Source organism: Anser anser, assembly GCF_964211835.1.
Source record: "Anser anser genome assembly, chromosome: 4".
Taxonomy (NCBI): domain Eukaryota; kingdom Metazoa; phylum Chordata; class Aves; order Anseriformes; family Anatidae; genus Anser; species Anser anser.
Window position 1 is genome coordinate 70,952,036 of NC_139724.1, and position 26,913 is coordinate 70,978,948.

Below are 26,913 nucleotides of genomic sequence, written 5' to 3' on the forward strand. Positions count from 1 at the left end.
CTCTTCAGGATAAATTTGTGGTGTTACTGACACCCTAAGCTCGGGCCCCACAGGACTGAAGTGTAGTCACTTCACCAGGGCAGAGAGTTGGGTCCGTAAATCCTGTGGTAAATAACTCCACTTTTCGGTGTGACATTTTAGAAAAAGAACATTTTCATTCCCAAAACCCACTTGCAGCAGAAGGAAGTGAGCTAAGAGGGCTGCTGCAAAGTGCTGAAAGCCCATACGGATTTTCATGGACCCAGGCGGGTGCCTGCCTGTGCTCATTGGTCTGTGCTACACCCCCCCGATGTCCACACAAAGCAAAAACGGGTAAAAAATTACAGGTATAGACTAATACTCTCTGTGTAGGTGACTGGAGGAGTCAGGTCTGAGCCAACAGTGGGCTGGCTTTATGAGGGGTCGCTGGAAATAAACCCAGAGCATCCCCTGAGAGAGCTCATGAAATGCTGTTGTGTTTTTTTTTCCCATTAAGATCCTTTAAAAGAAATGAAACTTGCTGATACAGAAAATAATGCAGGATCAGCTCAGAAGTTGGAAAAGTTTTAGGTCCACGTTTAAATTTTGGTTCTGTTGAGAAATCCGTGTTGGTAAATAAATCCACATGGAACTTCAGGACTTTTGCACAACTGTCCCACATAGCTGCTTTTGCTAGAGTATTTTGCCTCTCCTCCCTCCTCCCGCAGGCACAATAACTTCCACAACATCTCAGCTATTCTGCTTCAACATTCCTCTGACAAAAAAAAAAAAAAGGCTTCACAAGCTTATTTTTATTGTTAATCTTCATAGTCCAGCCCACAAATTAAAACGGTTCTTGCAGCTGAGTCATTAGACAGCAACAATGAAATGATTGTTAAAACAATAAACTTTGTAACAACGCTGTCTTTTAGGATGACATAAGATGCTCGCAATCCAAGTTTAATTGTATTGATGCAGCAATCTTATTCAAGAATCACTAAACAACCACGAATTCCTGATCCCCAACAACATCAGTAACACAGCAACCATCTGCCAGCATAAGATTTCCCATTGTGGGGGCTGCATTTCCTATTTACTTGGTTCCTTCTCAGTAGCAGCTTAAAATGTTGCACAAGGGTTTCTTTTCTGTCCTTCTCCAATTACACAATTTCCCCTTTCTTTATAACAGACAAATGTTGCAGTTCATGGTTACTACAGGGTGCAGGCAGGGGGGTTGTTGCATTCTGAGAGAAACAGCGGTTCTTGTGGCTATTAGTTATTTATTTTTTCTATTTCAGGAGTAACCAGAAATCAGATATGGGATTCTACTGTGTTTTGGAGTGCACAAACGTACCTTTAAACCTGTCTCCCATTAAGGTCTGAACTGATCATCCCCTAAAGAAAATATTACATAAAACACAACAGGAAGCCCAGAGAAAAAGTGTTTTTTTTTTGTTGTTTTGTTTTTTGTTTTTTTTTTTCTGTGTTGTTTTTTTTTGGAGCCGTAAGTAGAACATTAGCCTAATTCAGAAGGATGTTATCTTCATACGGCACTGTTCTGAGTTTAGAACTCTAATTAATTTCATCCGCCGGGCCTGCGCAGCGTACAATTAAAAGTTTATGAGCTTCACGAAGCTCAGCACCCCCGCCTTCACGTGCCTGGCTGCCGGGGATGGACACCGCAGGTGACGCGACAAGATGAGCCTTTGGGTGAGGAGCAACCTCAAGCCCTCCTGGCCCTGCCCAGCCTCCCCACGGCCATCTCCTGAGGCCGTGCCGTGCCGTGCCGTGGCAGCAGGGCTTTGGCGAGCCCGCAGGACTACATCTCCCAGGGAGCCTCGCAAGGCCGAGCCGAGCCGTGGCGAGCCGTGGCTGTGCCCCGGTGGCTCAGCATGGAGAGCCCGGCGGTGACCTTCACGCTGGCTTACGTGGTGTTCGCCGTCTGCTTCGTCTTCCCCCCGGACGAGGTGCGCTCGGCGGGGCTGACGGTGCAGAGCCTGCTGGCCGCCTGGCTGGGCAGCGAGGATGCGGCCTTCGTGCAGTACCACCTGCGGCGCAGCACCGGCACGCTGCTGGCTCACTCCCTGCTGCCCCTCGGTGAGAGACACGGCTTCGGTGGGGCGTAAGGGGCTGGCACCCGCCTCCCACCCTTGGGTGCGGGAAGGTGGGCGAGCTCCCTGACGGCGGGCGGCTTGGGAACGCGGCGCTTCGCCGCGGGAGCTCTCCGGCTTCTGTGGAACGCTAAGCTTTGAAACTACCTGGCTGCATCCGTGCTGTTACAAAAAAGAAAAAAAAAAGAGGTTTTTATTTAATCAGGAAACTTAAATCGGCTTCCTTGAGTGATATATTTCTAGTAAAACTCAGTGACAGGTAAGGGTACGAAGTATGAAATTGCTTAGGACGACAGATACCATCCTACAGCTGTCCTGGGGGTGAGCTCACTGGCTAGATTAACTGTAAGATCCAGGGGTGTGTCTTTACGTGCGTACTTAACTGCTTCCTCTTCCTTGCAGGTTATTACCTTGGTATGTGCTTTGCTGCACCTGAAAAACACCTTTATTTTTTCTACCTGGCTTCAAGTGGATGGAAAACTTTCTTGTTTTTCGCCGTTCTCTTTCCAGCGGTGGCTGGTGCCCTGGCGTATTACTGGTCACGGAAGGGTTGGAATAACCATCCGTTAGCCCGGACGCTCGCTGTTCATGCTCTCCCACAGTCAGGATGGAGGGCAGTGGCTTCTTCCATCAATACAGAATTTAGGAGAATTGACAAATTTGCTACTGGAGCCCCAGGAGCGAGGGTGATCGTTACGGACACATGGGTCATTAAGGTGACCACCTACTGTTTACATGTTGCCCAGCAGCAGGACATTCATTTGACAGTGACAGACTCCAGACAGCATGAGCTCACCCCAGACTCAAATATGCCTGTGCAGTTCCTCACCATCCGTGTTGCCAGTATTAATCCCTACGTGAAGGCGTTTGATATTCGGTAAAACAAAATATACTACCCTGTTATGTTATATATATATGGTATTTGATGGTGCTAATGGAGTGTGTTTGTGGCAGATCTGAAGTCTCCTTGCTCCCTGCCTGGTGTTGAGAGATGCTGCGAGCACAGTTCTACCACACAGTGTGTCGAAGAAAGATTGTTTAGAAAGATTCATGTACTTAAAATAATAAATGCACAACGGTTAAACAGAGGGACTGCCCCGTTTGGTCCTCTCTTAGGAAAAGGGTTGTTCTGGATGCAGAAAGAAGTAACTGGAAAAACTTAGGTGAAAGGTGAAGAATAGGAAAGAAAGGGAGAATCTCTGAATCTTTGGTCTCACCAATTTGGGGGGTGAAGAAATAGTGATTTGTCTAAAACTGGCTATTGTTCACCTGTGTCTTTTTTTCCCCCCCTCCTGTTCAAGTCTTGTAGCTTTGTCACTGGACAAAAGAGATCTCACTGAGCAAGCCAACTATCCTTAAAGCAAGGAAATAATTTTGGTCCATTTATGATTTATGCATTCTCATAGCAGTAAATCATAGTAAATGTTCTGTGAACTATTATGGATTGTTTTCCCAGGGCCTGTGCTATTTTTTAGCAGTCTGTCTGCGTAGCTGGGCAAAAGTACAAGATCTGCAGAAACCTGTAACACTGATTAGAACGGTGCTAAAGTCTTTGTTGTTCTTGTGTCATTAAAAGGAGTGCACAAAGCCATGTTTGTGCTCCTGCAACTACATATTTGAAAAGGTATTTGAATGCCTGTTTGCTGTAAATTTGTAAGTCAGCAGCATGTGTTTACCAGGTAACTAAAAGTAGACATTACCAGACGTTTAGGTGAACAGAGGGGTCCTGGCAAGCATGAGGGAGGCATGAGATGATTGTATTAGACATCCAGGTGAACGGCTCAAACTTAGAGGTTAGCTCAGGTGGGCATGACAGAATCCAATGAAAAGAGGATGCTTCTACAGGCCTGTGAGAGTGGTGACCAAATAAGTATTGAACAACTAAATGATCTTCTTCTATAAGTGCTTCAGTGTCAGCATGATAAAACTACATCCCCTGCTGAGAAAAGTGTGACTTCCTTGGCAATTCCTTTTAGGGGAAAAAAATTCCAAAAACCCAAATTCTGTGGCTGAACAGAACGGCACCAAGAAGACTGTTTAGAATTTCTTGTAATAAGACATGTCAAAAAGAGCAAATCAGTTAGACTGCAGTCGTAACAGTATTTAAGAAGAGTGCCATAGGACAAAAATCCCTTTTTTAAGGATATAGGATCATTGTATATATGCAGAATCAGAAGTAGATACAGTGGGATGTTTCTGAAAGAAAAATGCTTTTGTGTAGGCAGGCCATGTTTCTCTGCGTGTTCAGTGTGAGTTCATTCTCTGGATACAAAGGTCTCTGTTATTTGCACAGACACTGTAGTCAGCAAACTACGTTATCCTACAGCAGTTAAAACAATGGAGACCACCAGGAACGAAAGCTAAACTGGCCTTGCATTGCTCTGTGCTGCAGGAACCGAGCTAGTGGCAGAATGACCGAGGAATTTCAGGGCGATGTTCCCAGGGTTCCTTCATGAAAGCTGTTTAATGAGTGGAAACACTGAGATAGGGACTTCTGAATCTACAGTTCAGAGCTGTTACATTTAAAAGGGTAACGACAGTAACGTGTCACTACAGGATCTGTACAAAGTCTGGTGCCACGTAAGGCCTGTGCAACTCTCTTAGGGAGACTTATTTTACTAGAGGCAACCTAGTGTGAAACACAGCCTGCTGCTGCCTTAAATCAGAGCATGTCACATTCAGCAGCCGTTTGTAGCCTTGTGAAATTAGTTTTAATCTATAATTGTATCACAAAGTCACAGACACTGATACCAACTGACATTCTTCTGATACTTACATGTACTGTTTCGGTATGTGATACATGCCTCATCATATAATAATTGTAATTTCTGTCCTCAGGAGTTAATGAATTCTAGGGAACTATATATATTATTATAATGAACTTGTTCTATTGTATAAGTAAATAGGCATTAAAAAGATGGACAGAAACTGTGCATGCAGTATTTTCTAGTTAAAGTATGATTTATGTACCAGTATTACTTTTATTCATGCGAATGACTTCAAAAGCCTTCCTTTTATGATGTTTTAGCTGATCTCTGGAATACCCTGTTGGCAATCTGATAAGGGTATGATGAAGAACCGGCTGGACATGAAGCCTGAACTTACTTATATATGCAGGTTGGGATCCAGGCAGGATGACATCATGTTTCAAGTTGTATCAGAAACAAACAAACAAACAAACAGCAAAATAAAATAAAATAATTGCTGTCATATTTATTCTGACCAGTATGTACCAACCTACATGGCTTTTCTGCGTATTCACTAGTCTGATGTTAATCTCTGCACTGTACTATCAAGGTATTTGAATGGATAACCAAGGTAACATTTTGTTCCATCTTTTCTTCTTCAGGCTGAACTCCACAGAGTATGGGGAGCTCCGAGAAAAGCTCCGTGCTCCCATCATCAATGCAGCTAATGTTGTGATCCATCAAAGCCTCAGTGATTTATTTCTAGAAACCTTTACTTCTCTGGTGGAAATTAACCAGCCTTATTCTGTTCCAAGCACTCAGGTGAGACCTTCTATCTGTGTGAGACTGTAATAATTATATTTTTGAATATAGGTGAGCCTGTGATTACTGTAATTGGTAACTCTGTTTACTTAGGGCTCACCTGTTTCAGTAAACATTTATTATGTAGATCCGGCTGCTGCTTCTGTTCCTTCTACTAAGAAATGAACTGTATTGTGAACATTACATTTTTGAGACATAAGAAATAGCACAGTAGAAGAAAGTCCCCTATAATAATTTCCATAAAACTTTTACTTGAAAACATTTGGGTATGGTGAGGTTGTATTTTCAGAAGGTTTGCAGAGACCTAGAATAACAGCTGTTGTTACTGTGCTTTAGGCAGTTTGCTCTATTACAGCTTGCTTTTCTAGACAGCCAGGTTTTGCTGGATCTTCTCCTCTAATAAATTAAAGATACTTAACTGGGGCTTGCTTTAATTGTAAATAAGGCCATGGAGTCCTTCCTTCAGTAGCATTTGTGGAGACCTGGTTATTATTATACTTGTGCTGTAATCATAAGCGTGACTAAAGGCAATTGATTGAACTAGCTCTGGTGACCTTGCAGTGAGACTGTGGCAGATGTGCCAGCTAGTGGAGTGAGTACTTGATATCGTGGGCAGTATCATGCAGCTTATATTATCTGCACTGCATGGTTACATGCAGTAGGTAAAATAAAGCCGGATCAGACATGTCTGCACATTGTGAGGTTGTGCATTCTGATTGCAGTGCCAGCAAACAGTGTGAAGACATAAAAAAAAAAAAGATACTATTTATTTGATAGAGTTGCTTTCTTTCAGGGCTTTTAATTTGTGACATATTTAAGTGTCAACTGAGCTACTGAATTTTGGTTTGACATTGATTAAAAAATGTAACAAAATAATATGATGCAGACATTAAAAATACGTGTGATTTTTCCCTACTCTAAAGCTCCATGAACGTATTGAAAAAGTTAATTAATCTTTCTGCACTGGAGTTTTTCCTGCCCAAAAACTAAGATAAACTCTAATTTCTCAAGCTAAAACCTTATATAGCCCCTGAAAGAAGCAGTCCTGCATCCTACACTCTTCCTTTCTCCATGTTGACACAAGACTGTCAGCAGTGAACCTGACTGAGGGAAATGACTGAGGTGTAAAGAGGCTAAGAAAGTTGACTAGTTTTTGTCTGGATCTGTTCCACAATCAAACCGCCTGTGTGGTTAAAGGAAAATGTGCTTTGGAAGTGGTAGCCAGAGACCACAAAACAGAGCTGCTTTTTGTTATATCAGTGCTATTTTACATCAATAGTATGGCTTCACCCTGCTGTGAGGATAGTTTTGTAAATGCTAGTAAGCACTTCAAAGTTTTTTCATTTATGCCATTAAAAAACTTTTAAAAGGTAAGTGATGAATAAATATTTCCATTTTTTTAATATAAATACAAAGTTAGGTGTTAAGATGCCTTTCTCAGAACTTTATAAATCCATGATAGCAGTATGAACAGGATTCACATCTCCTTGCCTGTTCAGTGTGCTGTCTTTTGAACTTCATCAAGTTCAGGGAGAGCTTTAGCTGGAAGACACAAGGGAAATGCTTATTATTGTTTATCAATTAATTAGTGGCAGAGGGGTAGGAATTAGATGATCTTTAAAGTCCCTTCCAACCCAAACTGTTCTATGATTCTAATTGCTAAAACACTTCAGAGCAAGATGATCTCTGTATGCCACTGCAAGCTCATGTGGCATAACTAACTGTGGGGAAATATCAATCATTCTAATATTTTCCAAGAAATATTAAGTAAATTTCTGGTTCCTCAAGACCAGTGCCTGTTGATTTCAGGAGACCCCATATTTCCTGTTATTTATGTCTTTTATTTACAAACATGGAACATAGGAACCACTTGATGTAACAAGTGGTGAGAACTGTTTGCTTTGCTTATTTTCCTAACTGTGTATTTCTGTGTTATTTGAAAAAGAGCATGTCCGAATGATAAAGATGGCTGCTTGTTTACCTTAATGTGCCTGCTGTATTCTGGAAACAGGTGGAGATCTTCAGAGACCTGAAGAAAGTCTGTTTTCAGTCACTTGTGCTTAATCAGTTTCACGCAGCAGTTCTGGAATTTCTGTCTATAGAGTAAATTTGTTCTCATTCAATAGTTTGTGTTCTCATGGAAGCTCTGGAGACTGGAAGCACATGCCATCTTCTGATGAGGCAGTTCTGCCTTGAGGCTCTGCCCAGCTCAGGTTGCTGCTGTGCTTGTATGCAGATAATTTTCAGAAAGCCTTCTGAAGAGCAATAGCAAGCCTTTGTGTGCAGTTCATAGTTTTGACATTATTCTCCTTCAGGAGCTGGAGCCATGCATAGGGTGTATGCAGACTATTGCAAACATCAAGCTCATCAAGAACTGCCAGGAGCCAAATGAAGGGGAATGCCAGCAATGCTACTGTCGTCCTATGTGGTGCCTCACCTGCATGGGCAAATGGTTTGCTAGCCGACAGGATCAGCAGCACCCAGAGACCTGGCTGTCGAGCCGCGTGCCTTGTCCAACTTGCCGAGCCAAGTTCTGCATTTTAGATGTTTGCATAATACGATGAATAATACTTGGATATGCTTTAACTTTTTAAATCTGAAGGTATTTCATAGTGGTTTTGGTCAAACGGCCTGTTGGAATTTTCTTACACTTCACATTCTACAGGAATTCAAACTCCAGAGCTTTCTTTTACAGCCTTTAAAATGGATGTTGATCTTTTCAGTTCCTTTCCATTTTTACCTGTGTCTTTGTTTTTTTTATTCATCAGTTTCTGGAACTGCAATATTTTGTTTATGTCGTGGATGGAATAAGGTTATCCCATCCATGTTTGCAGTAGTATTCTCTTTTTAACATGGGTATTTCTGATTCTTTCATAAAGGGCTAACTGAAAAAAAATGACTTTGGTTAGTCTTCATTGATACCTTTGTTTTTATTTAATCTGTTTGTCAAGTTATTATTCATCTTGGCGAGTGTTCACCAAGCAAGTATTCCAGTTGAGTTCCTTCTGCTGGTCCCCTCCATTTGTAGAGGGGATGGGTTTCTGTAAACTCAGGAATTGAATTCCTGAAGATATGCAATTCCCACAGGGACTTTTTATTCCAACTGCCTCTAGTTTATTTTTTGATGGACGTATTTATTTCAAACAACATAAGGATTCAGAACCGTACCCTGCTTACTTACACTGCTAGTGCTGTGCGTCATTAAATCTGTTGGTTTCCAGGAGCTACATTGCTTAGGGTTTCAGTGTTTTCTAGATGATGGATTTTTTTCTACATTTGAAATGAGCGCAGCAAATATCCAAACCATCAAATTACTCTGAAAGAGTGCTCAGCTTTTTCAAAGCCTTTAAGTTTTGAAAGGTAACCTTTTCCCTGAAAGAGATGCCGGGATCACAGAGGTATAAGTTGCCATGCTAGATGCCCCAAGAATGACCATCATTCATTTCACTAATCAGAATTTTTCAGGTGTGCACTTTCAAGACTGCTCATAAGCAGTATTCAGTGTTTTAACCTTCAGAGGGTACTGATGCACACTTCGGGATATGGTCTGCACCACGATAATTTGCAAATTTAAATCAAAGCATTTTCCATAAATTTAAGAGAGTCCTTCTCCTGGACCTAAATGCCATGCTTACTGTTTTGTATGTCCATCAGACCCTTCAATGAACAATTGCTTGTCACAATGCTTGGTGAAAAGCTTCAAGGTGCTGGAGAATGTGTGTTTGAGTTCTCACACTGATCTGTGCACTGCAGTGGCTGAGATGCAGGTATTTGCTTATCTAGGTAGTCCATCTCAGAGGGGCAGTAACCTCTGGCAGACAGGTGGGGCAAATGGTGAGAGAAAGAAGTCATTTAATGCTTTGGTCTAGGAGAATGAAAGCCCTAATGCTTCCCTTATATAGTGTGTAATCAGAAGGTTCTGTGAATCAGAAGCACAGGTAACATGCCAGTGGCTAACTGAAAAAGTCTTGACGTCCTTGAGAAGCAAGACTGCTCTGAGAAGGAATAGGTAGCAGGGTGTTAAAAATGGTACAAGTACTGGAAGTGCAGCCACAAAAGATTTTGCTAGTATCAGCCTAGCCATAGGATGTATGCTGAATGCGCCAAACTCCAATTAAAGTAATGTGGTCAGGAAATGGTTATGTATGTGGCTTTAAGCCGTGTTTTGGAGAGCGAAAAGGAATTGAAAACAGATTTGACAGCATCATTTGAGATCTGACATACTATATTGTATTGCTGGTGGAGGAGCTTTTTTTTCTTGTTTGTTTGTTTGTTTTTAAATTTGCACTTATAAAAGACCAAACTTGAGTTTAAGGACACTAACTGAGTATATCTCAGTTGTTACATACACAACTTTTACTACACAGTTATCTGTACTGCCTATTAATAAGAGTGGTTTTTTTGGTTTTCATTACCTGTTGTTTCGGATCATAAAGAGTAAAAATTTAACACTGAGACTGGCAGTACGATTTTATCTTAAATGGCATGTGCCATCTGAATAGCATAAAATTGAGTTTCGTTTTTGTTGTCAAGTCTGAAAATTAGTAGAAAATCAAGGAGCTGATGAGTGAATTTTCCAGTACTTTTGTAGAAAAGTTATTTGGAAGTATGAAGTAGTCTCTCTGCAGGACTTTTTTAACCTTTGAAAGAGTTCTGCAGGGCCGGCCAGGTGGTATCACCTGACATGCACCTTCTTACTATACAGTAGACTTTATAAATAAGAATTTTGAACCATTTACTTAACAGTAAGTTTGCATAATATGGCACAGATATAAGGGATATGGTCCTTGAAATAGTTGCAGAAGGGAAGGTAGGATTCTGGACTCTGTCACTGACAGTCAATTCCTACATCTCTTTTCCTGATTGGAATAAAAATATTTATTGTAATGATGTATGAAGTTAAAATCATAAAGGCCTTGAGAACTTTAGACAATAAGCACATGTAGTTGCAGATATTTATCAAAAAAAAAAAAAGTCAATTGCCAGTAATATCTCATGTAGTAAAAGCTCTGGTCTCCCAATTGCTTGTGCAGTAGTGTTTTTCTTTAGGTAACTCTATCTTCTTTGTATCGATTTTTTCCTTTCCGTGGAACTTTGATTTTACCCATCTTATTTGTTTTGCCAGTATGACAATATAGCAAAGTAATAGTCATAAATGTATAATACTGTTGCATCTTTTTTATGGTAGTGTTCTGTCCACAGAAGTGCCTCTAAGAAAACTTTGTAACAATTACAAAAATAAAATAATGATTTATGTTAATAATACTGCCTGTCTTAAATTCCTTAAAACAAGCATTTTTTCAAGTTTAAATTCTTGTAGTAACCTGGCATGTCTCCAAAATTGGTAAGCTTCTTAAAGGCTATGTTACAGAACTAACTTGTTAAAAATCTGTATGACATTTTCCTCTAGGAGAGTAGAAGGAAAAACCATGACAGGTTTCTTAACACCGGTCTTCTGATAATCTTATTTGTCTTGCATAATTCACTGAACATGAAATTTATATAGCACAAAAATAGGAATTTGTCTTCGTGATAGCTTCAGGTCCTCATTCTGCTTGCAGTAAAAAAATAAATACATTGCCTCTCACCCAACCATGATATGTTTCTTAAAGGTAGGGGTAGGGTTTAGAATTGTTTTTTTTTTTACAGCAATTTTCTAAGAGAAAAATGAACTGAGTAATGTTATGGGCTAAAATATTTACTTTAAGAATAAAAACTTCTTGAATTAGGAGTGACTTAGAGTTCCTTTTTCAGCTGCGTGTATGTTCTTCCACATCACTAACCTGTAGGTAGGTAATGTTAGTAAACTGCAGGTACATTATGTAATGTCATTACAGTAAGACAACCTATATGTGGCTGCATAGTGTTGGTGTAAATACCACATATATGTAGACATATATAGCCCAGATTTCCATATGCACTGCAGCTGAACAGGTGTTTCTGAGAACATGGGCAGTGGCTACATGTATTATTTATTTCCACAGTTGTGATTTGTTTGTTTTTCTGTAATTGTAACATTCCAGATAATATTGACAAAATGTTTGTTAGTGACAAGCATGATTTGGTAACCCACAAAAGGCACGTTGTCTAAGCAGGATATAGCTGGAATCCATGCTATAAATGCAGTTGTTTACCAGGAGGCTGGCCAAAACCTGCAACAAGAATACCTGATTATTATGTGATCACTTCCAATTGAGTATTTTTGTTGTGCTGAAGTGTTGTAGACTGCAGCTATGTAGCATTCCAGTCAGCCTAAACTTACGTGAGCAATCGATGAGTGACATTTCTTAAGAAATTTTGACTTTGAGTCATTTGAGGAGGTGAGATATGAACATTCAAGCTCTGACATGCACTATGAGACATTTTCTTCCAAAGATATATCACAAGGTTTGTTATTTGTGTTGCTTTTTTATCCAGTGTATCTATTTTAAAACAGAGTTATTGAATGGCCTTTAAGTTAAAGGCTTAACGACTACAGGTAGTTCATTTTAAAACTTTGTGAAGAGATGAATAAAAATACAGTCGATTTTATGCAAGAAAGACTATTGTTTTTCATTTTTAAGTTATGTTTAGCAGTTAAAAACTGTGTGGGCGGAAAGCAGACCGATTTATTGGTGTGGCTTTAGCTCAGAATGTGACAGTGGAAGAAGGGCTAACATTCTCCTGAAGGACCACTTGATAAATCCTTCTTTTATACATTTCCCTAGTATAGTATGAATGAGGAAGGCTGCATAAAATAAGTCAAGCGAACGCGGCCCGCCCTCCGGCTCCCCTCAAGCCGCCATTACCGCGGCTGCGCGGTGCGCCAGGCCGGCAGCCATGTTCGGCGGCGGCGGCGGGGCTCGCCTCAGCCATGTCGGGCGGGCGGCGGGGGCTGCCGCGCCGCACTGGCGGCGGGGGGCCCGGCGGGCCGCACAGGTGGGAGCCCCCGCGGAGGGCCGGGGGTGAGGGTATGGCTCCTTCAAGGCGGCTTCTGGGGGGGGAGCTGGGGTTGTGTGTGGGGCTCGGTTCGTGGTCGTGAGGAGGAAAGGTGCTGCTTTGCCTTGGTGGTGTGTTTTGGGGTCAGCGCTGAGGGGCGCGGGGGTTTGGTTGGGGTTTGTATGCTGCTTGTTTCAGGTGTTTTAATTGGGTAGTCATTGTCACGGGTGACTAGGGAGGCGTTTTGTCTTTTAACCATCTTTGTGAAGAGGAATGTGTCGAAAGCGTCCTTTTGCCTGGATTCACGATGAGGAATAAATGTGGTGTGCGAGTGACTTTGAGCCCTCTGGGAGCCGGGAGCTGCCACAGCGAGTCTGGGTGGAGGAAGAATGCCTAGGCTGTTAATCCAGGATTACAATTACAAAACCCTTTTCCTCGCCGCTTTCACTTTTTGACTTAAAAAGGTGCAGTTACCTTACGGGGACAGGGTCTGTGTGCCCGGAGTGTGGAGCCGGCAGCACGGGCTCATCCTCTCAGGGGGGTGCTGGCAGACCTGATGGTTCTTACCCCAGCAGCCAGGGCTGTGAAGCTGTTTTATTTAGTAACCTATCATTTAAGATGTGAAAGCCGCCAGAACTGAGGAGGAAGGCAAGGAAAAATTAGGTAACTTAATCCTTCAGCAGTCCTCGGCTGTCCTTTCAGTCTGTTACAAGTGCCCCACGCTACCTCCTTCTGTGCTTGTGAGGACCCCAAGGCAGTGTCTGGTAAACTATTTCCTGTGTAAAAGTGTTTCCATGTCAACGTTTGACGTAGTTCTCTTTAAACGTGCTCTTTCCTGTGTTGAAGCGATAATTCTGTATGTTTGGCTCTTCCAAGAGTTAAATGATGAATAGAATAGTATATAAATGTAAAGTGATGTGTTGCAGACTGTCTGTGAATTTTGGCACATGTCAGCAGTTCTATAAACACATATTCAAGGTCTTCAGTTGTGTTTTCCCCCTATTTTATTGCAAACAGAGAAAGGGTACTTCTGCTTTTCTAAAAATGAACAGTGTATTTTAAAATTCAGCTGTCATAACTGCAATAGTAAAAGACCCTTTTCTCAGTAATTGCATTGTCTAACACACTAAGTTAGCATCGCTTGAATGAATAATTTGGCACAAATTGCATATCTCTGTGCCAAAGTAATCAGCATTTTGTAACTATAAATGATGATACTGTGTTTTACATAGTCAGTGTTCAGTGACTCCCTGTGACTTGATGAAAATTCTTATTTTCTAGTTATATGCAAGATCCAGACTGCTGGCAACGAGAACAGAAATGTAGAAGCTGGAATGGTTCAGATTCTTTGGGGACTGGTGAATATCATTGCAGACATTTAGACCACTGGCTGGAGGGGTAAGGAATACATGTCAAGTTTGTTTAAATACTCACTTGGCACACTTGTCTTAAGCAATTTGACGAAGCTTGGGATGTGATTGAATTAAATGTTTTCTTATAATGCCATAGCACAGAGTTAGCAAACTATATCTGCGACAGTAGACCATTCAGTTTGGCTGATTGAAATACATGCCATCACATCAGCAAGTAATGCTTATGAAAGAAAGAAATGGTATATACTGAGGCAGTAGCTTAAGCTCTTTATTATTGATGTTTTCAGTGTTAGTATAAAAATCCATGGAAGCTATGTGCTGTTAATTTTTATGCTTAGCTTGTTTGTACATATTTATGTGAGTGGGGCAAACAATGATGGAGTCTCTTCTCTTGACAGCGCATTCAGCTTTACTGCAATTTTTAGTAAATAACGATTTCCTTTGCAGTCTAGTGTTGGTAATAACTTGATGAAATTAAATATTATGGGTAGGTAGTTCCATGAGTATTTTGCTTTGCTTCTTGGATATTCTAGACTAAAGACCTCAGGCAGAACAACTGATTGCAATTGGTGTCTTAATGTCTGACAGGAAGTATGAGAAGTGGTGAATGCTTGGGTACCTGCAGAATACTGCATAGAACGTAAGTTAGGAGAGGTTAAATATTTTACTGAAGATACATGACGACTTCTGTGTCCTTTGTACATCTCTGAGTACTGCATTATACGAAGGTGGCTCATATAATTTCCGATTGTATGTTTGATATTGTTTCAGTTAATAAATAAATCATTTGAAGAGGTTAGGAAAAATAATCTTACCTTCAGGAGTGTTTCCTATGTCTCTGACGCTGTCATTAAAAAAAAAATAATAATAATTGCATGTTATGATTGTGAATCAAAACAGATGTGTTAGCAATATTTTAGGTTTTTTTAGTTGAGTAGGTAAGTTGAAGAAAAAGTTCTTTTTAGTTGAGTAGGCTGGATCTTCATGCCATGTGTTAAAATTATTTTAACAGCATCGATGGTAATTTCAACTCTTGATGCAAAACAGTTCAGGGAAGTTAGACTGTAAACTAAATCTACTTTATGTTAAAAGTTGAGGCATTAGTGCTGAAAGAAGTGGACAGACTTCAGTGTGAAAGGAAAAGTTCTGACCGCTTTAGAATATTGCTTCATTATCCAGTTTTCAGTGTTTCCAGTTTTCATTATCCAGTTGTACTGTGTTTTTTAACTGTAACTGGTGTGTGTCACTTCACTCAGAAAATATAAATCCACTAGTTATTAAGCAGCTTCCTGTCTCCCTTCTTGTCCTCATGTAGCAGAATTTACGTTTTTGAAATGGTGTGCCAGAGAAGTATGAAATGTTACAGGTGTCTGTCAGGATCTTAGTTCTGCTTGGGTGATGGACATTTTTCTAATCTACTCCATTTCTCCTGTGCTTTATGAAGTCCTTTGCCAATGAAAGATATTTGACCTTACATAATTTCATTTATTGTTCTCTTTGATGAAACTGCAGTAGAGAACTACTTGCAGTAGCTAAGCTGGGAATGTTTTAAGAGATTAAGGTCTATGTTTTGATATAAAACTTTGACTGTTTTCTTTTCCTGAAAAGTTAAGCCAATTATTTTACATCGCCACAGAAGGTGACAAGCTGAGATGTTTTAATTTGTTTGACTTTGAACTGAAATGGAGTAGGAGCACTCTCGTGGTATCACAGTTAGGGAGGAAGCTGTGTTTGTCCACCGCTGAAGGTTCTGTCACTTAAATACATTTGAGCAACAAATGTTCATATAGAGTTCTGATTTTACAGCTCTGTGACAGCAGAAAATTCTCAGCCTCTTTATAATTGCCCCGACTGGGAAGATGGAATTGAAGAAGGCAGAACAATGAGAACGCCGGCTAGGAAAATGACAAAGTAAGTATTGAATAATTACTAAATTGCTGTTGTGTGGTTTTAGCAATAACCATCTGATGATTTTCAACTACTTCACATGCATTAACGAAGACTTGAAATAGGGACAGGCTTTTTCATATCAAGCCTGAAGGAAACCTTAAGTAGAGAGTAGCCTGGAGAATTCAGAAGCTGTTTGTGTGATCATTGCAAGTTCTCTTCCTTTTCAGGTTAAATTTCGTATTCATTACAATTGTCTGTACAAGAAAATAGAGATAGTGAGGTGGGAAAATGAAAACCAATTTTCTAGGCTTAGAGAAATGGCTATGAGGTCATTCAAGCCTTTATATTATCCATCTTGTTTTACTGGGTTGAAGATTTTTAATATATACTAGGAGGTTGTTACACATGTATGCAATAATCATGCACAACTTGATTTCCTTGTTGTGGGACTAGCCGTAAGCTTGTTGTAAGGCAGCTCTGGCACTAAGTAGCATTAAGTATATGTCTGCTTATTACAAACCCGAGCAATTGCATTAACCTAGAAAACATTAGTCAGTTTGTTCTAGTGGCTGCTTTGGTTAGTCCAACTTTTAGCTCTGTAAACTAGAGAAGTAAGAGTTGTGCCCGCTGTCTGTCATTGCAGTTGCAGACTATATGTTTATGTGACCTGAAAAGCACCTTAATAGCTCTACAACAGTCTCATTCTAACTTTTATTTTTAAGTTCCGTTTCAAATGATTCTGCTAATCCATCTGAAAGGGAAACAGATGAAGTGGTTCTGAGGAGAAGACAAAAACAGATCAATTTTGGAAAGAACACACTTGCATATGACAGATATATTAAAGAAGTTCCGAAGTAAGTTGTACCATGTTGCACATTTCCAAATACTTTGTTTTTTTTTCCTGACATGTAGGTCAGCACACAGCTTTAGTTTGCTTGAAGTAATAGGAATGATAAGTGAAGAAAACTTGAATCAATTCTTTTCCCTATAGAGAAGCCAGGTATTTTTTGTATAGGAGCAAGATTAGTTAGTGAAGATTTAAAGCTAAATATTGGATTTGTGTATTGCTGTTGGTATAGTGGCAATCATGCTTGGAAAAAAAAAATCTGCATTAATCGGATTTTTAATGAGACCTTTCTGGTGACTGTTGGTAGGCCATTATGAAGTTAATTGATACCAGGAAATGCTGTCTTTGAGGAATGAATGAAGCCTTGAGTTTAAGTATTGGTAAGAGCAACCAATCTTCAATGATTTGTCAGTAACTAACTGAAACCAAAACTTGGATTTCTTGTCTCCTTTGTCATTCCACTTAGGGCTTTTTTATATGAATTGTGGAAGTTGAAGTCTTTTTAGCTAGTCCCCTCTGCTTACTGCAGGCCTATCAGGATACAGAAACTACTCTGCAGTAACATGTGGATGTGCATCTGTGTTCTTGGTTTTTAGTTTTGGGGGTTGTTATGTAGAGTTTTTGGTTTTAATGTGACTTGATACTTAGAGTTGCATTCTCTCGATTCTGCCTTGAAGAGTCTATGGTGAAAATTGCCAGCCAGTGCAGTGAGTGCAGCAAGCTTTCTGTTGAACAAAATATTAAAAACTTGATTAAATATCAACAACAGATGTCATAAATGATCACAGATATTCCACAATGTCATGATCGCATCTTCAGTAAAGTTCTTTCTTCAGCGTTGCAGACTGCCTTCTGAATTGTGGTTTTGCTTGTCTCTGTGTCATCAGTGATAGGACTGCAGCCAGTCTTACAGTGGTGCCTGGCTGCTGTGTAGCTGTGCTGTGATCAGTTAAATTGTAGGTGGAAAATAAGAAAAGGTGAGAACAACATTGAGGAGGGGGAAAAAAAATGGGTAAACTATTTTAAAAGTTTTCTGAGTGGCATTTTAACAGGGCAGTTAATAATACTGTTCTTAAGCAGGGATCTGTTTATCTTACAAAATGATAGCAAAACTGCTGTGGATGATTATATTCATCTGTGAAGGTGGTAGGGAGAACTACTTGAGGTAAAGGTGCTTTGTGTCATTTAAAGCATGATTACGTTTTTGTTCCTATGAACAGTATTTTGTACTGGAGCCAGGGTTTGAGTGAACTTACCAGTGGTGGTCAGGGTCTGGGTTGGAGGCACCATCTGAGAAATACTGCCTCCGGTCACTGGTTGATCCCAGCATTGTTACAACATCTGCCCAGTGGTGATTCAGGAAGGGCACACCATTTGTGTATTACCTGGAGCGTGTTGGTACACGGCTCTCCATGCTCCCAAAGGAAAAATGCTATTTAGAAGTAGAGCAATCCACCTTGTAATAATGCGTGGAAAACAGTGGAAGAAGTGTTCAGTGAAGACACTTGTGGGTTGACCCCTGGCAGCCACATACCCACACAGCTCCTTGCTCACTGCCCCTTTCCCAGTGGCATGGAGAGGGAACAGGGGGAGCAAAATTAAGAAAACTCATGGATTGAGATCAGGGAAATTTAATAGGTGATGGAAAGGAGGAGGGGGAAACTTGGTGGATGCAAAGGCCATCACTTACTGCCTCCCACAAGAACACTGATAGTCTGCTGGTCTCTGAGAAGCAGCCACTTTGGAAGACACGTCCTCTTCTTCCTCTACCCCAGTTTCTGTTGCTGAGCTGGATGTTATATAATATGGAATACTGCTTTGGGCAATTTGAGTCAGCTGTGACAGCTGTTTTCCCCTCTTCTTGCCTGCTCCCAGCTTACTGGCTGCAGGACGGAGCTGGGCAGATTAGGGAAAAAAAGAGTCAAAATATTAGTAGTCAAAATAGTAGTTTCTTATCAACATTGTTTAGCCGTAAATCTACAACGCAGCACAGAGGGGTTCCTATGAAGAAAGCTACCTCCATCCCAGCTATGCCTAGTACAATAGTGAGTACAAAGAACCTGGACGAGATTCACAAAGTTTGAGATAAAAATATCCAGAGGCTAGGATGCTATTGAGGTATGTTTCTTTGGTTTCATGTTTGTGTGCAGCCAGTAGGCAGCTGCCTTGTTGTATTGCTGGACTGGATGAACCTCTGGTCTGATTCAGTGTTTTGTTGTTGGTTGTGCAGTCTGTTGTCAGCAATGCTTTAGAATATACCTATCTCAGTGTAAGTGTTTAGAAATAGGAAAGCTATTAGACTACTGCTGCTTGCTTTATCTGATGGACAGGACTTTTTTGAAGAACAAAAATAATATCCTGAAGTACAAACATTACTGTTCACAGGAATCAACGAATACCAGGAGTGCATCCTAGAACACCCAACAAATTTAAGAAGTACAGCCGTAGATCCTGGGACCAGCAGATCAGGCTGTGGAAGATAGCACTGCACGCGTGGGATCCTCCTAGTGAAGAGACCTGGGATCTGCAGCCAGTGTATGTATTGGTGAATTGGTCATCACACCTACTGCTTCACAGGAAGACTCTGTGTTTCCTTCAGTGTTCTAACTGGGAGCAGGAGAAGAAACGAGTCTCAGACTCAGGAATGGGAGCCTACTTGAAAACCTTGTTTTAATTTTTGAGTTCTGTTAATCTTCAAGTCCATTTTATTTAGTCTAAATTCATCTCCAGTGAATTTCCTTCCACTTGAAGGAAGAACGCGTTTGGTCTCTTTGCGGTAGTACACACTATTCCCCTGTGTATTTACACCAGTCATCACAAGACAAAATTATCTTAGAAAAGGATAAGCATAAGTAGAAATCTGGTCGTTACTGTTCCTTGACCTTGACAAGCTTTCCATCTTTCCTTTTTCTGTTGTCTGCAGAATGACTGTCCTGTGATAATGATACATGAGAGATTTCAAGACTTCTGTGAAGATTAGAGAGAGTTTTGTGCTCTTTGCTGGAGAGTGGCAACTGTGTTCAAGATGGAAAATTATTTTTTTTCATACCTTTGAATTTTTGTAACAAGGCTAGCTTCATTCACTCACACCAGTTAACATTTTACAAGTTTTGGACTAGTAAAGTGGGAGTAGAAGAATGAATGTACTTTTGTAAGCACTGTAACTGCAGTGTGTAAATAGTTTTTAGCTGTGTTGTGATTAACCTGCAGTGGTTTGCACCGTTTGGGTGTTGTATCAGATGAGCCATTGACCACTTCTTAGGTGTCTTCTTCTTGGAGCAGTAAGCTAGTTGGGTAGTATTTTAAATCCAGATTTTTTCTTTGTTCTGTTTTTAGTAATACAGAACCCTCAGGCAGCTCTCAGGAATGGTTTTGTGGAGATCATGATGATTCTGTTTTCCCCATATTTGATGAAAAACTGAAGAGAAATGAGTGTGGAAACCAACACAGACAGACAGACTATGCACCGGAGAGGTATGAAGTAAAACTTCTTTGATCAGCTTACTGAGATAACTAAATACACGTTGCTGCTGTTAGTTTTTTTTTGTAGGAAATGTTTTGTGAGAGAGCAGTTGATGCTGGGACTGAGCTTCACATTTACACTGCTGAACGTAGGCCATCTCTGGTACAGAGCATTGAATGTGGAAAAACTACCAGCATTACAGAATTGTATGATGAACAGCAGAAGAGCAGCATTCTTTCTGCTTCTGTGTTTTAGCAGTACTGTGCTTGTCAGCAGAACAGCAGGGAGTGTAAAACTGAAGCACCTCATGCACTTACCTCTCTTCTACTGAAGTACGTTGATCGGGGGTTGTGTGTGCTGAAAATGGTTCCACTTCCAAGCTCACTGGAGTTTCTTGGGCAATTCCGACTGGGTTCAGTTTTCAGAATACAATGGAGTGATTACCAAATTTGAGCCATTTTCTTCTTCGGTATTCCTCTGTTATGACTGAAGGATCACACCACGAAGAAAAAAAATCTTCCTGTGTGTCACATGCCGTTACTTTGCAAAACTGATAAACGTTTAAACACAGATGAAAAATACTGTGTAAAAATCCACATCTTATTTTTGTAGTTCCTGCTCTCCTGATTGTTCTCCAGTATGGAAACGCAGAAAACGAAACAATCCTGACCCTTCTGTGGTTTCAAAGGGCAAAAGCCATTATATGCATATGTACCATGCACTGGAAAGGTATGAAATGATTCTCCATGTGGTGATGCATTCATATTACAAACAGACTTTTGGAATATAACTGGAATTTATCCTTCCATTTGCTAATAGCTCTAATTTTATGTAAACATGTGCAATTTAATGAGGACAGGAAATCATTCCAGAATAATTATGCTGTATAATTGGAGACATATACAGTGTTCTATTGCAAAGTTGAAGAACACATCAGGAGATACAGCACAGGTTATTTTGGGGCAGGTGTTCTCTTGTGTATATGTTTAGATGACATTAATGTTTGCTCTTGATTCCACATGGAATGTGGTTTCTGCCTCAGTGGTTGTAATTCTGAAATTATTGTGGCTCTGCAGTAGTTACTTCCTGTACGTGTTACATGCGCTGCATTCTACCTTTTGGCATGCAGAAGTTTGGCTATATAGAAGTTAATGAATGTTATAGTGAAGGAATGGAATGCACAAAATGCATTCGTAAGTGTCAGCAAATATTGAAACTTCCTGCCTATTAATTTACTACTCTGTTACATTTACTACAGATATTATAGAGAAATTGTGTTTATGAAAAGTTCTCTTTTCATATACTTTCTGTATTTTGATTAAGCTTTTCCCTGCTTATGAAAGGTAGCATGAGAAAAAAGTGCTTCTGTAACAACAGAATTGGTGACCCAGCCTGGGACTAGGACAGAGTCAGTTTAATGTTCAAAAATGCCTAACAGAAAGGTAGAGTTTTTCAGGCTAACACCTTTTTTGTTCTAAGTTGCTCAGGAATTAAATTTCTACTCTAGTGGTTGGTTTTGGTCTTATTTCTTCTTACCCCTTCGTAGTTTTGGTGTAAAAGTCTTCCAAGAAAGTAAGTTAATAAAGGAGAGTGTGGTTTAGCTCTATATAAAGTTGTGTCAGAACCACAAAAAAATGGAGCAATGATTTAAGGTGGGGGGGGAGGTAGTTTTTTTCCCCACACCTTAGGAAAAATACTTACACGGTTGTGTTTTTTCTCTGCTTAGCACCTTATCCTGTGAAGAATTAGGAGGAACTATGATATAAAGCTCTATGGTGTCAGACCTTTTTGTTTTATTTTCAGTTTTACTGAAACAGGACATCAGAAGGCTTTTTCGAATTGTTCAGAGTGGGAGACCTTAGGCAACAATGATGAACTAATGACAGTACAACATGGTATAGAAATAAGGTAAATACTATAATGATGATCTCTGTTAATTGTTTATGCTCTGAAGGTGTTCATGGCTTTTTTTTTAATCTTGCTTTTCCATCCCTGTTTAATACTGCTTTTTTCTCCTTCCTGCAACACATAGTTAATTTTGTTCTTTGAATTTGCTTGGCTTTTCCTAGTCTAACTCCCCACCTACTGCTTTCTGCAGTTAGGAAATGCTGTAAGATGCTGACAATCTTTCCCCGGTTGTCTTATGGAAAGCAATGGCAATTTGTAGAATTGGTCCCTGTGGTTGTTACCAGTCTGCTAAGCCTAGGAGCTGAACAGTTGCTTCTCCTCAGAGGTGAAGCTGCTCTACAGTTGATAACAATGACAGTTCCTTGTTTTTATGCAGTGACCTGATTCCAGCGAGTTGTTCCTCGGGATGGAACAATCAGAAACAGAAAAACACAAGCATCTTTCTGCCTGACAGCAAAACTTTCAGAGATTCAGACTGCAGGCTGGAGAGGTATAAAATGCAGCTTATCAATTGTTTTTTTTTCCCACGTATTAAGTTAGAAGCAAGCTTGCATTATTACTATATTCCAATCCAAGCTTTCATGATATTTTTTTTTATTATTGGTTTTAGGGATGTGTTGTGTGGTAAAATTCTATCCTTACTGTTCTCTTGTGATAGTCTATTAGCTTAAGTAGGAGGTTGTCGCTGTTCTTAGTAGAAAAAGGTTACTGTAGTAAAGCCACCTAATCATTTTGAATTGAAAAAGGGATACAGAAGGAAAATATGTGGATTTTTATTTGTAGGCTTAAGCTTTGTAGCAGTTTACTGGAAGGACATCAGTCAGAATACTCTGAAAAGGGATGGGGAAGCACTGAAGAGAGAATAATGACAAAAAGAATTTAAATACCAAGGTGAGTTCATGGTGACTACTTATTTTACCTATTCTGTTTCATTAGCCCATATGCAGCATTGTTCAACAGAATCCAACTGTTCAGCTCAAGCTGATCGGTTTCTTTTTTTATTCCTTTATGATAAGTATTTTGTCTCATCCTCCTGTATTTAATGCATTACCTTGAAAGTTCTAATACTTCAAACTTTATCAATTGACATATTTATCTGTTTGGTTAGAGAACATGTCTTATCGCCCAATTGCCATTTTTTTTGAAAACCATTTTAATAGCAGATTTTCTGCCCTTAGTATTTTGTGATGAAATCAACTCTGCGTTTGCAGCAATAGGTTTCAATGAAAGTTTTTTCTTTTGAACTGTAGATCCTTTTGATGCGTTAATAGGATGGTTTGTATCTTGAGTCAGTTTTATGAACATAGTATTTTATGTAATTTGATCTACGCTTAAGGAAGACTGAAATATGGAATAGGATACAGATGTCTTTAACAGTCATTATCATGAAATATATTGCATAATAAAATCATTAAAATATCGCCTCATTAAAAATATGCCATGTAACTAGTTTTACACTACTTAGATTTTGCATTCCCCTAGGAATACGAGGAAAAGGCAGGTAGCACCCTAATAAAAAAGCTGCTCTACTAGCATTTTTTTTGCTGTTGTCTCAATTGATTTTAAGTTAAATTCTTTCAGCATGACTAAAACCTAATGTGTTATTTTTTCTGAAGTGCTAATTCAGTATTTGTAAATATTTAGTCTGTCTTTGTATATAGAACTATCAAAGAAGGACTTTCCTCCTGTGACAGAATGATTTGAAGAATAGGATATAGCACGAGATCAGCAGATCAAGACTTGGAAGACTGGTAAACTCTCATAAATTCTGCGCTGAAAGAAGACGACATTTACAGTCAGCGTATGTGCAATCAGCACAAGATGAAATGAGCAGGTGAAAAAAGCATGCATCTGTAATCAGAGTTGGGAGCTTTTCTGGTCTTCTGGGTAGTCACTTGATATTTACCTGCTTTGCGGTTGTCTTGGTTTTAAACAAGGCTATAATGATTGTTTATGCTCAGTGGGTTCGTAATCACTCATTCTAATTGAAAAGCTATCTTTGTGACACACAAAATACGGAAAGTGAATTAAATAGCTTCTCTCTGAGATAACACCTAGATTGCCTGGGATACAAAGATCAATATTCAGAGAGAGACAATACCTTTTACAATAGTTTTCAGGAGTGATGAGCTCTAGCTCTCAAATGGCAGGAGCTTTCTGACTTATGTGTGGAAAGAGAATGTTGCTTTAAAACCAGCTTGTGAGTTATGAAGGAGAACCCCACTCCGCCCCATTTTTTAAAATTTCTACTTGGAGTTTTAGTCTTGGGAAAAAAAAATAAATGGAGCTGTTCTGAGCCCCGTTACGTGGCTATAATTTTGAATGCATCTGGTTGATTTTTAAAGAGAAAGAAAAAAATAATTCGGACACGTCAGGAATGTGTTGATTAGAATTGAGAGAAATGTATTTTGTGAATTAGTAAATATTTAGGTGAAGATGATGTAAGGGGTTGGGATATAGGCTCACTTCATTTTCTTATTGGCGGATAGTTTAGTTGTATCAGGTATGTGTTCGTTTTACGGTAAGTTAAGTTCTCAAAGTGTTCATGCAGCCTGTAACACTTCCTTTAGTATGGGAAGTATGGCTTTGTGTTTTACACTGTGCTTTAAGTTCACCCTGGGCAACGCTCTGATCCATTTCTTAGTACTGTAATACCACAGCTTAAGAGAGTAAATGTTTTACTGTTAATTACTAGATATATTGTATTTATAAAACTATCTGCCTTTTGTTTAGGTTTCTCCAGATCTTTAAGGATAGATTGTCTTCTGCGAGCTCTGCCTCAAGTGTAAAACCTCAAATTTCATTAAGCTTTGCTAAGATGATGATGGATGTTCCTTAAAGTTTGTGAGACTGTTTCTTCTTGACCTGCACTGACAGATGACTTGCATCATACTGTAAAGGCTACTTCAGTTGATGGCTCTTGCTGTTGCTATTTGGAGACCATGATGCTTAAAGTGAACTGTTTTGCTGGTGAATTGGTCCAATATTGAGTCAGAACGAAGAATGCTTCCTGTTAAACCAAGGACTTAAACCCTCTTTCTTCTACTGGACCAGAATTGTACATGCAACCTGGAGAACTGCTTCAAAAGAATGTAGATAATCCCAGCCTTTCTTCAGTTGCTAAAAACAGACTGCTTTTAACTTTTGGTGATCATCTCTTCAGCATATTTTCCGTTCTCTGAGATAAAACATGTTAAGCTAGCATCTGCCTAAGTGAGAGGAGAGAAAGGGAAAGGTAGATGGTTTATTTGAATCAGCTCTGTCTCTTTGAGGGGATGAGTGATTGTCTGAATACCTGGATTTCACTTTCATGTGTGTTGCAGCACGTCCTAAAAAAACAATCTGCTGAAAGTGGATGAGGTCAGTGGTATTGTTGTTACAGGAAATGGAGGAGAGCCAGCAGTACTTGGCAGGTTTGGGGCTGCTCTTGGACATGGGGTGTCCTGGCTAAACTCCACGATGGTGCTGACTCTCCCTTGCTCTACCTTTTTTTATCACTGTGCTGAAAACCTCAAAAGCGAGGGCTGTGGCTCCAGTGGAGTTTAGACCAGAACTATGTTTCAATTAGAAGAATTTTTTTACAGACCTTGTGACTTATGTAGCATGTATTGAGGTACAAGTGTCTCTTAGAGCTGGGAATTCTCTTTGCAGTAGCTCAGCTTTGCTGTTGCAGCCCTTCGTAAGGCCTCTGCAGAAACTGTGGCCTAGGGATGGTGCACGGTAGCTTTGTTGTGGGGCTTGCCATGTACCCGAGGGCCAGAAACCAGCTGTTCTGCTAAAGCAGAAGTAAGCTGCTTCCTCAGGAACTACTTCCAGTCCCTTCCAAAACCATATTTCCAGTTGTTGCTAAGATCTTTTCCAGGTGAGTTTTTGCAGAATTTCTGTGCTTTTCTGGGATTTTCAGACACATTTTCTGATCTGTCCAGTGCATCAGGAAAACCTGACTGCAAACTGCATTGTTGCAGTGGGCTGGAGCATTAGCTTGCCTTTGCTAAGGCGTGCCACATGTGTAGAAATTTGCTACAGTGTTTTTTTTTATCACGAGTTTGACAGTTCCCAGCAAAGAACAAACTTTGATTACGCAGGGGAATATGTGCTGCTGCTTTAACAGGTGTATGTTAGGACTGGTCACAGCTACTGCTCAGTGGTAAGGATGTCCTTTTGGCTCTGTGCTCTGTTCCCAAACACAGGAAGAGGCTGAGGCCTTTGCTACCTAAAAAAAAAAATTACTTAACCTCTCACCATTGTGGGGTGGAGGGAAGCTGCCTGTGGGTTGGTGAGTTTTGTCCTGTACAGTTCCTGTGGCTGTTGGGATTCTGCCATCTGTGCTTAGGCACAGGGTTCGGTGTAGTATCCCAGCACAAGGTGGCTCAGTCACATACTGCAGAGCATGGGGTGTGTATACGGGGTACAAATCTGTACAGCACCTTTTAAAGTAATATTTAGAGCATCGTTGTTCCAGTGTGCATGTTTCCACGTGCTTTATGATTGTAAATATGAGAATGTTATGTTTTTGGCATATTTATGCAGAAGAAATAAAGACTTTAAAAATCTCTGTTAGTTGTTTTTCCGTGTTGGATTTGTTGGTGCTTCATTATAAAAGGAGTGTGTGGGTTCAGTAGTCTTTTTGTTTGCTTTAGGGTGTTTTTTTTGGATGGGGGTCTAGTTCTTGCTGAAAGGGGAGGGAAGAAAATTTGCAGTACGTTTGGATTGGGTCCAACTCCTCAGTTTGTATTTTGACATCTTGTCATGAGCTTGCATTTAATGCATTGTAGCTTGGTGGTAGGGGGCAGCTGAGGTTCCAGAATCTATTCTACCTGGAGAAAGGTGTCCTTGTGGAGCAGGTGGAGCTGTCACTTGGGGGTAATAGGCTATCATGAAATGTTTCAGCTCATCTGTCAGAGCCCTTAAGCTTTTGTCTGTGAGAGGTGGGGTC

The 26,913-nt window shown here is 40.1% G+C and overlaps 1 protein-coding gene across 8 annotated transcripts; it reads left to right on the plus strand.

The window, feature by feature from the left end:
• Positions 1–737: 737 nt before the first annotated feature.
• On the plus strand, positions 738–26,531 carry TMEM129 (transmembrane protein 129, E3 ubiquitin ligase). Of its 8 annotated transcripts, XR_014584273.1 has the most exons (14): positions 757–2,055; positions 2,472–2,946; positions 5,419–5,578; positions 13,778–13,894; positions 15,676–15,780; positions 16,482–16,613; positions 18,992–19,141; positions 19,943–20,080; positions 20,682–20,798; positions 21,873–21,977; positions 22,354–22,467; positions 22,761–22,868; positions 23,622–23,811; positions 24,711–26,531. XR_014584273.1 is itself a non-coding variant. In XM_083835785.1 (4 exons), exons 1-4 carry the CDS (start codon positions 1,851–1,853, stop codon positions 7,683–7,685), a joined length of 936 nt encoding a protein of 311 aa, XP_083691911.1. In that variant the 5' UTR covers positions 738–1,850; the 3' UTR covers positions 7,686–7,887. The 8 variants fall into 8 exon arrangements, 2 of the variants coding, with proteins under 2 accessions (XP_083691911.1, XP_083691910.1); XR_014584274.1 differs by lacking the exons at positions 757–2,055; positions 2,472–2,946; positions 5,419–5,578 and adding an exon at positions 12,335–12,496; XR_014584275.1 differs by lacking the exons at positions 757–2,055; positions 2,472–2,946; positions 5,419–5,578 and adding an exon at positions 12,335–12,496 and having other exon boundaries at positions 23,639–23,811.
• The last annotated feature ends 382 nt before the right edge of the window (positions 26,532–26,913 follow it).

Coding starts and splice junctions, on each gene's coding strand:
- TMEM129 (XM_083835784.1), top strand. CDS start 1,851: ATGGAGAGCCCGGCGGTGACCTTCACGCTGGCTTACGTGGTGTTCGCC. Junction 2,056..2,471: donor TCACTCCCTGCTGCCCCTCG/GTGAGAGACACG, acceptor TCTTCCTTGCAG/GTTATTACCTTGGTATGTGC. Junction 5,579..7,893: donor ATTCTGTTCCAAGCACTCAG/GTGAGACCTTCT, acceptor ATTCTCCTTCAG/GAGCTGGAGCCATGCATAGG.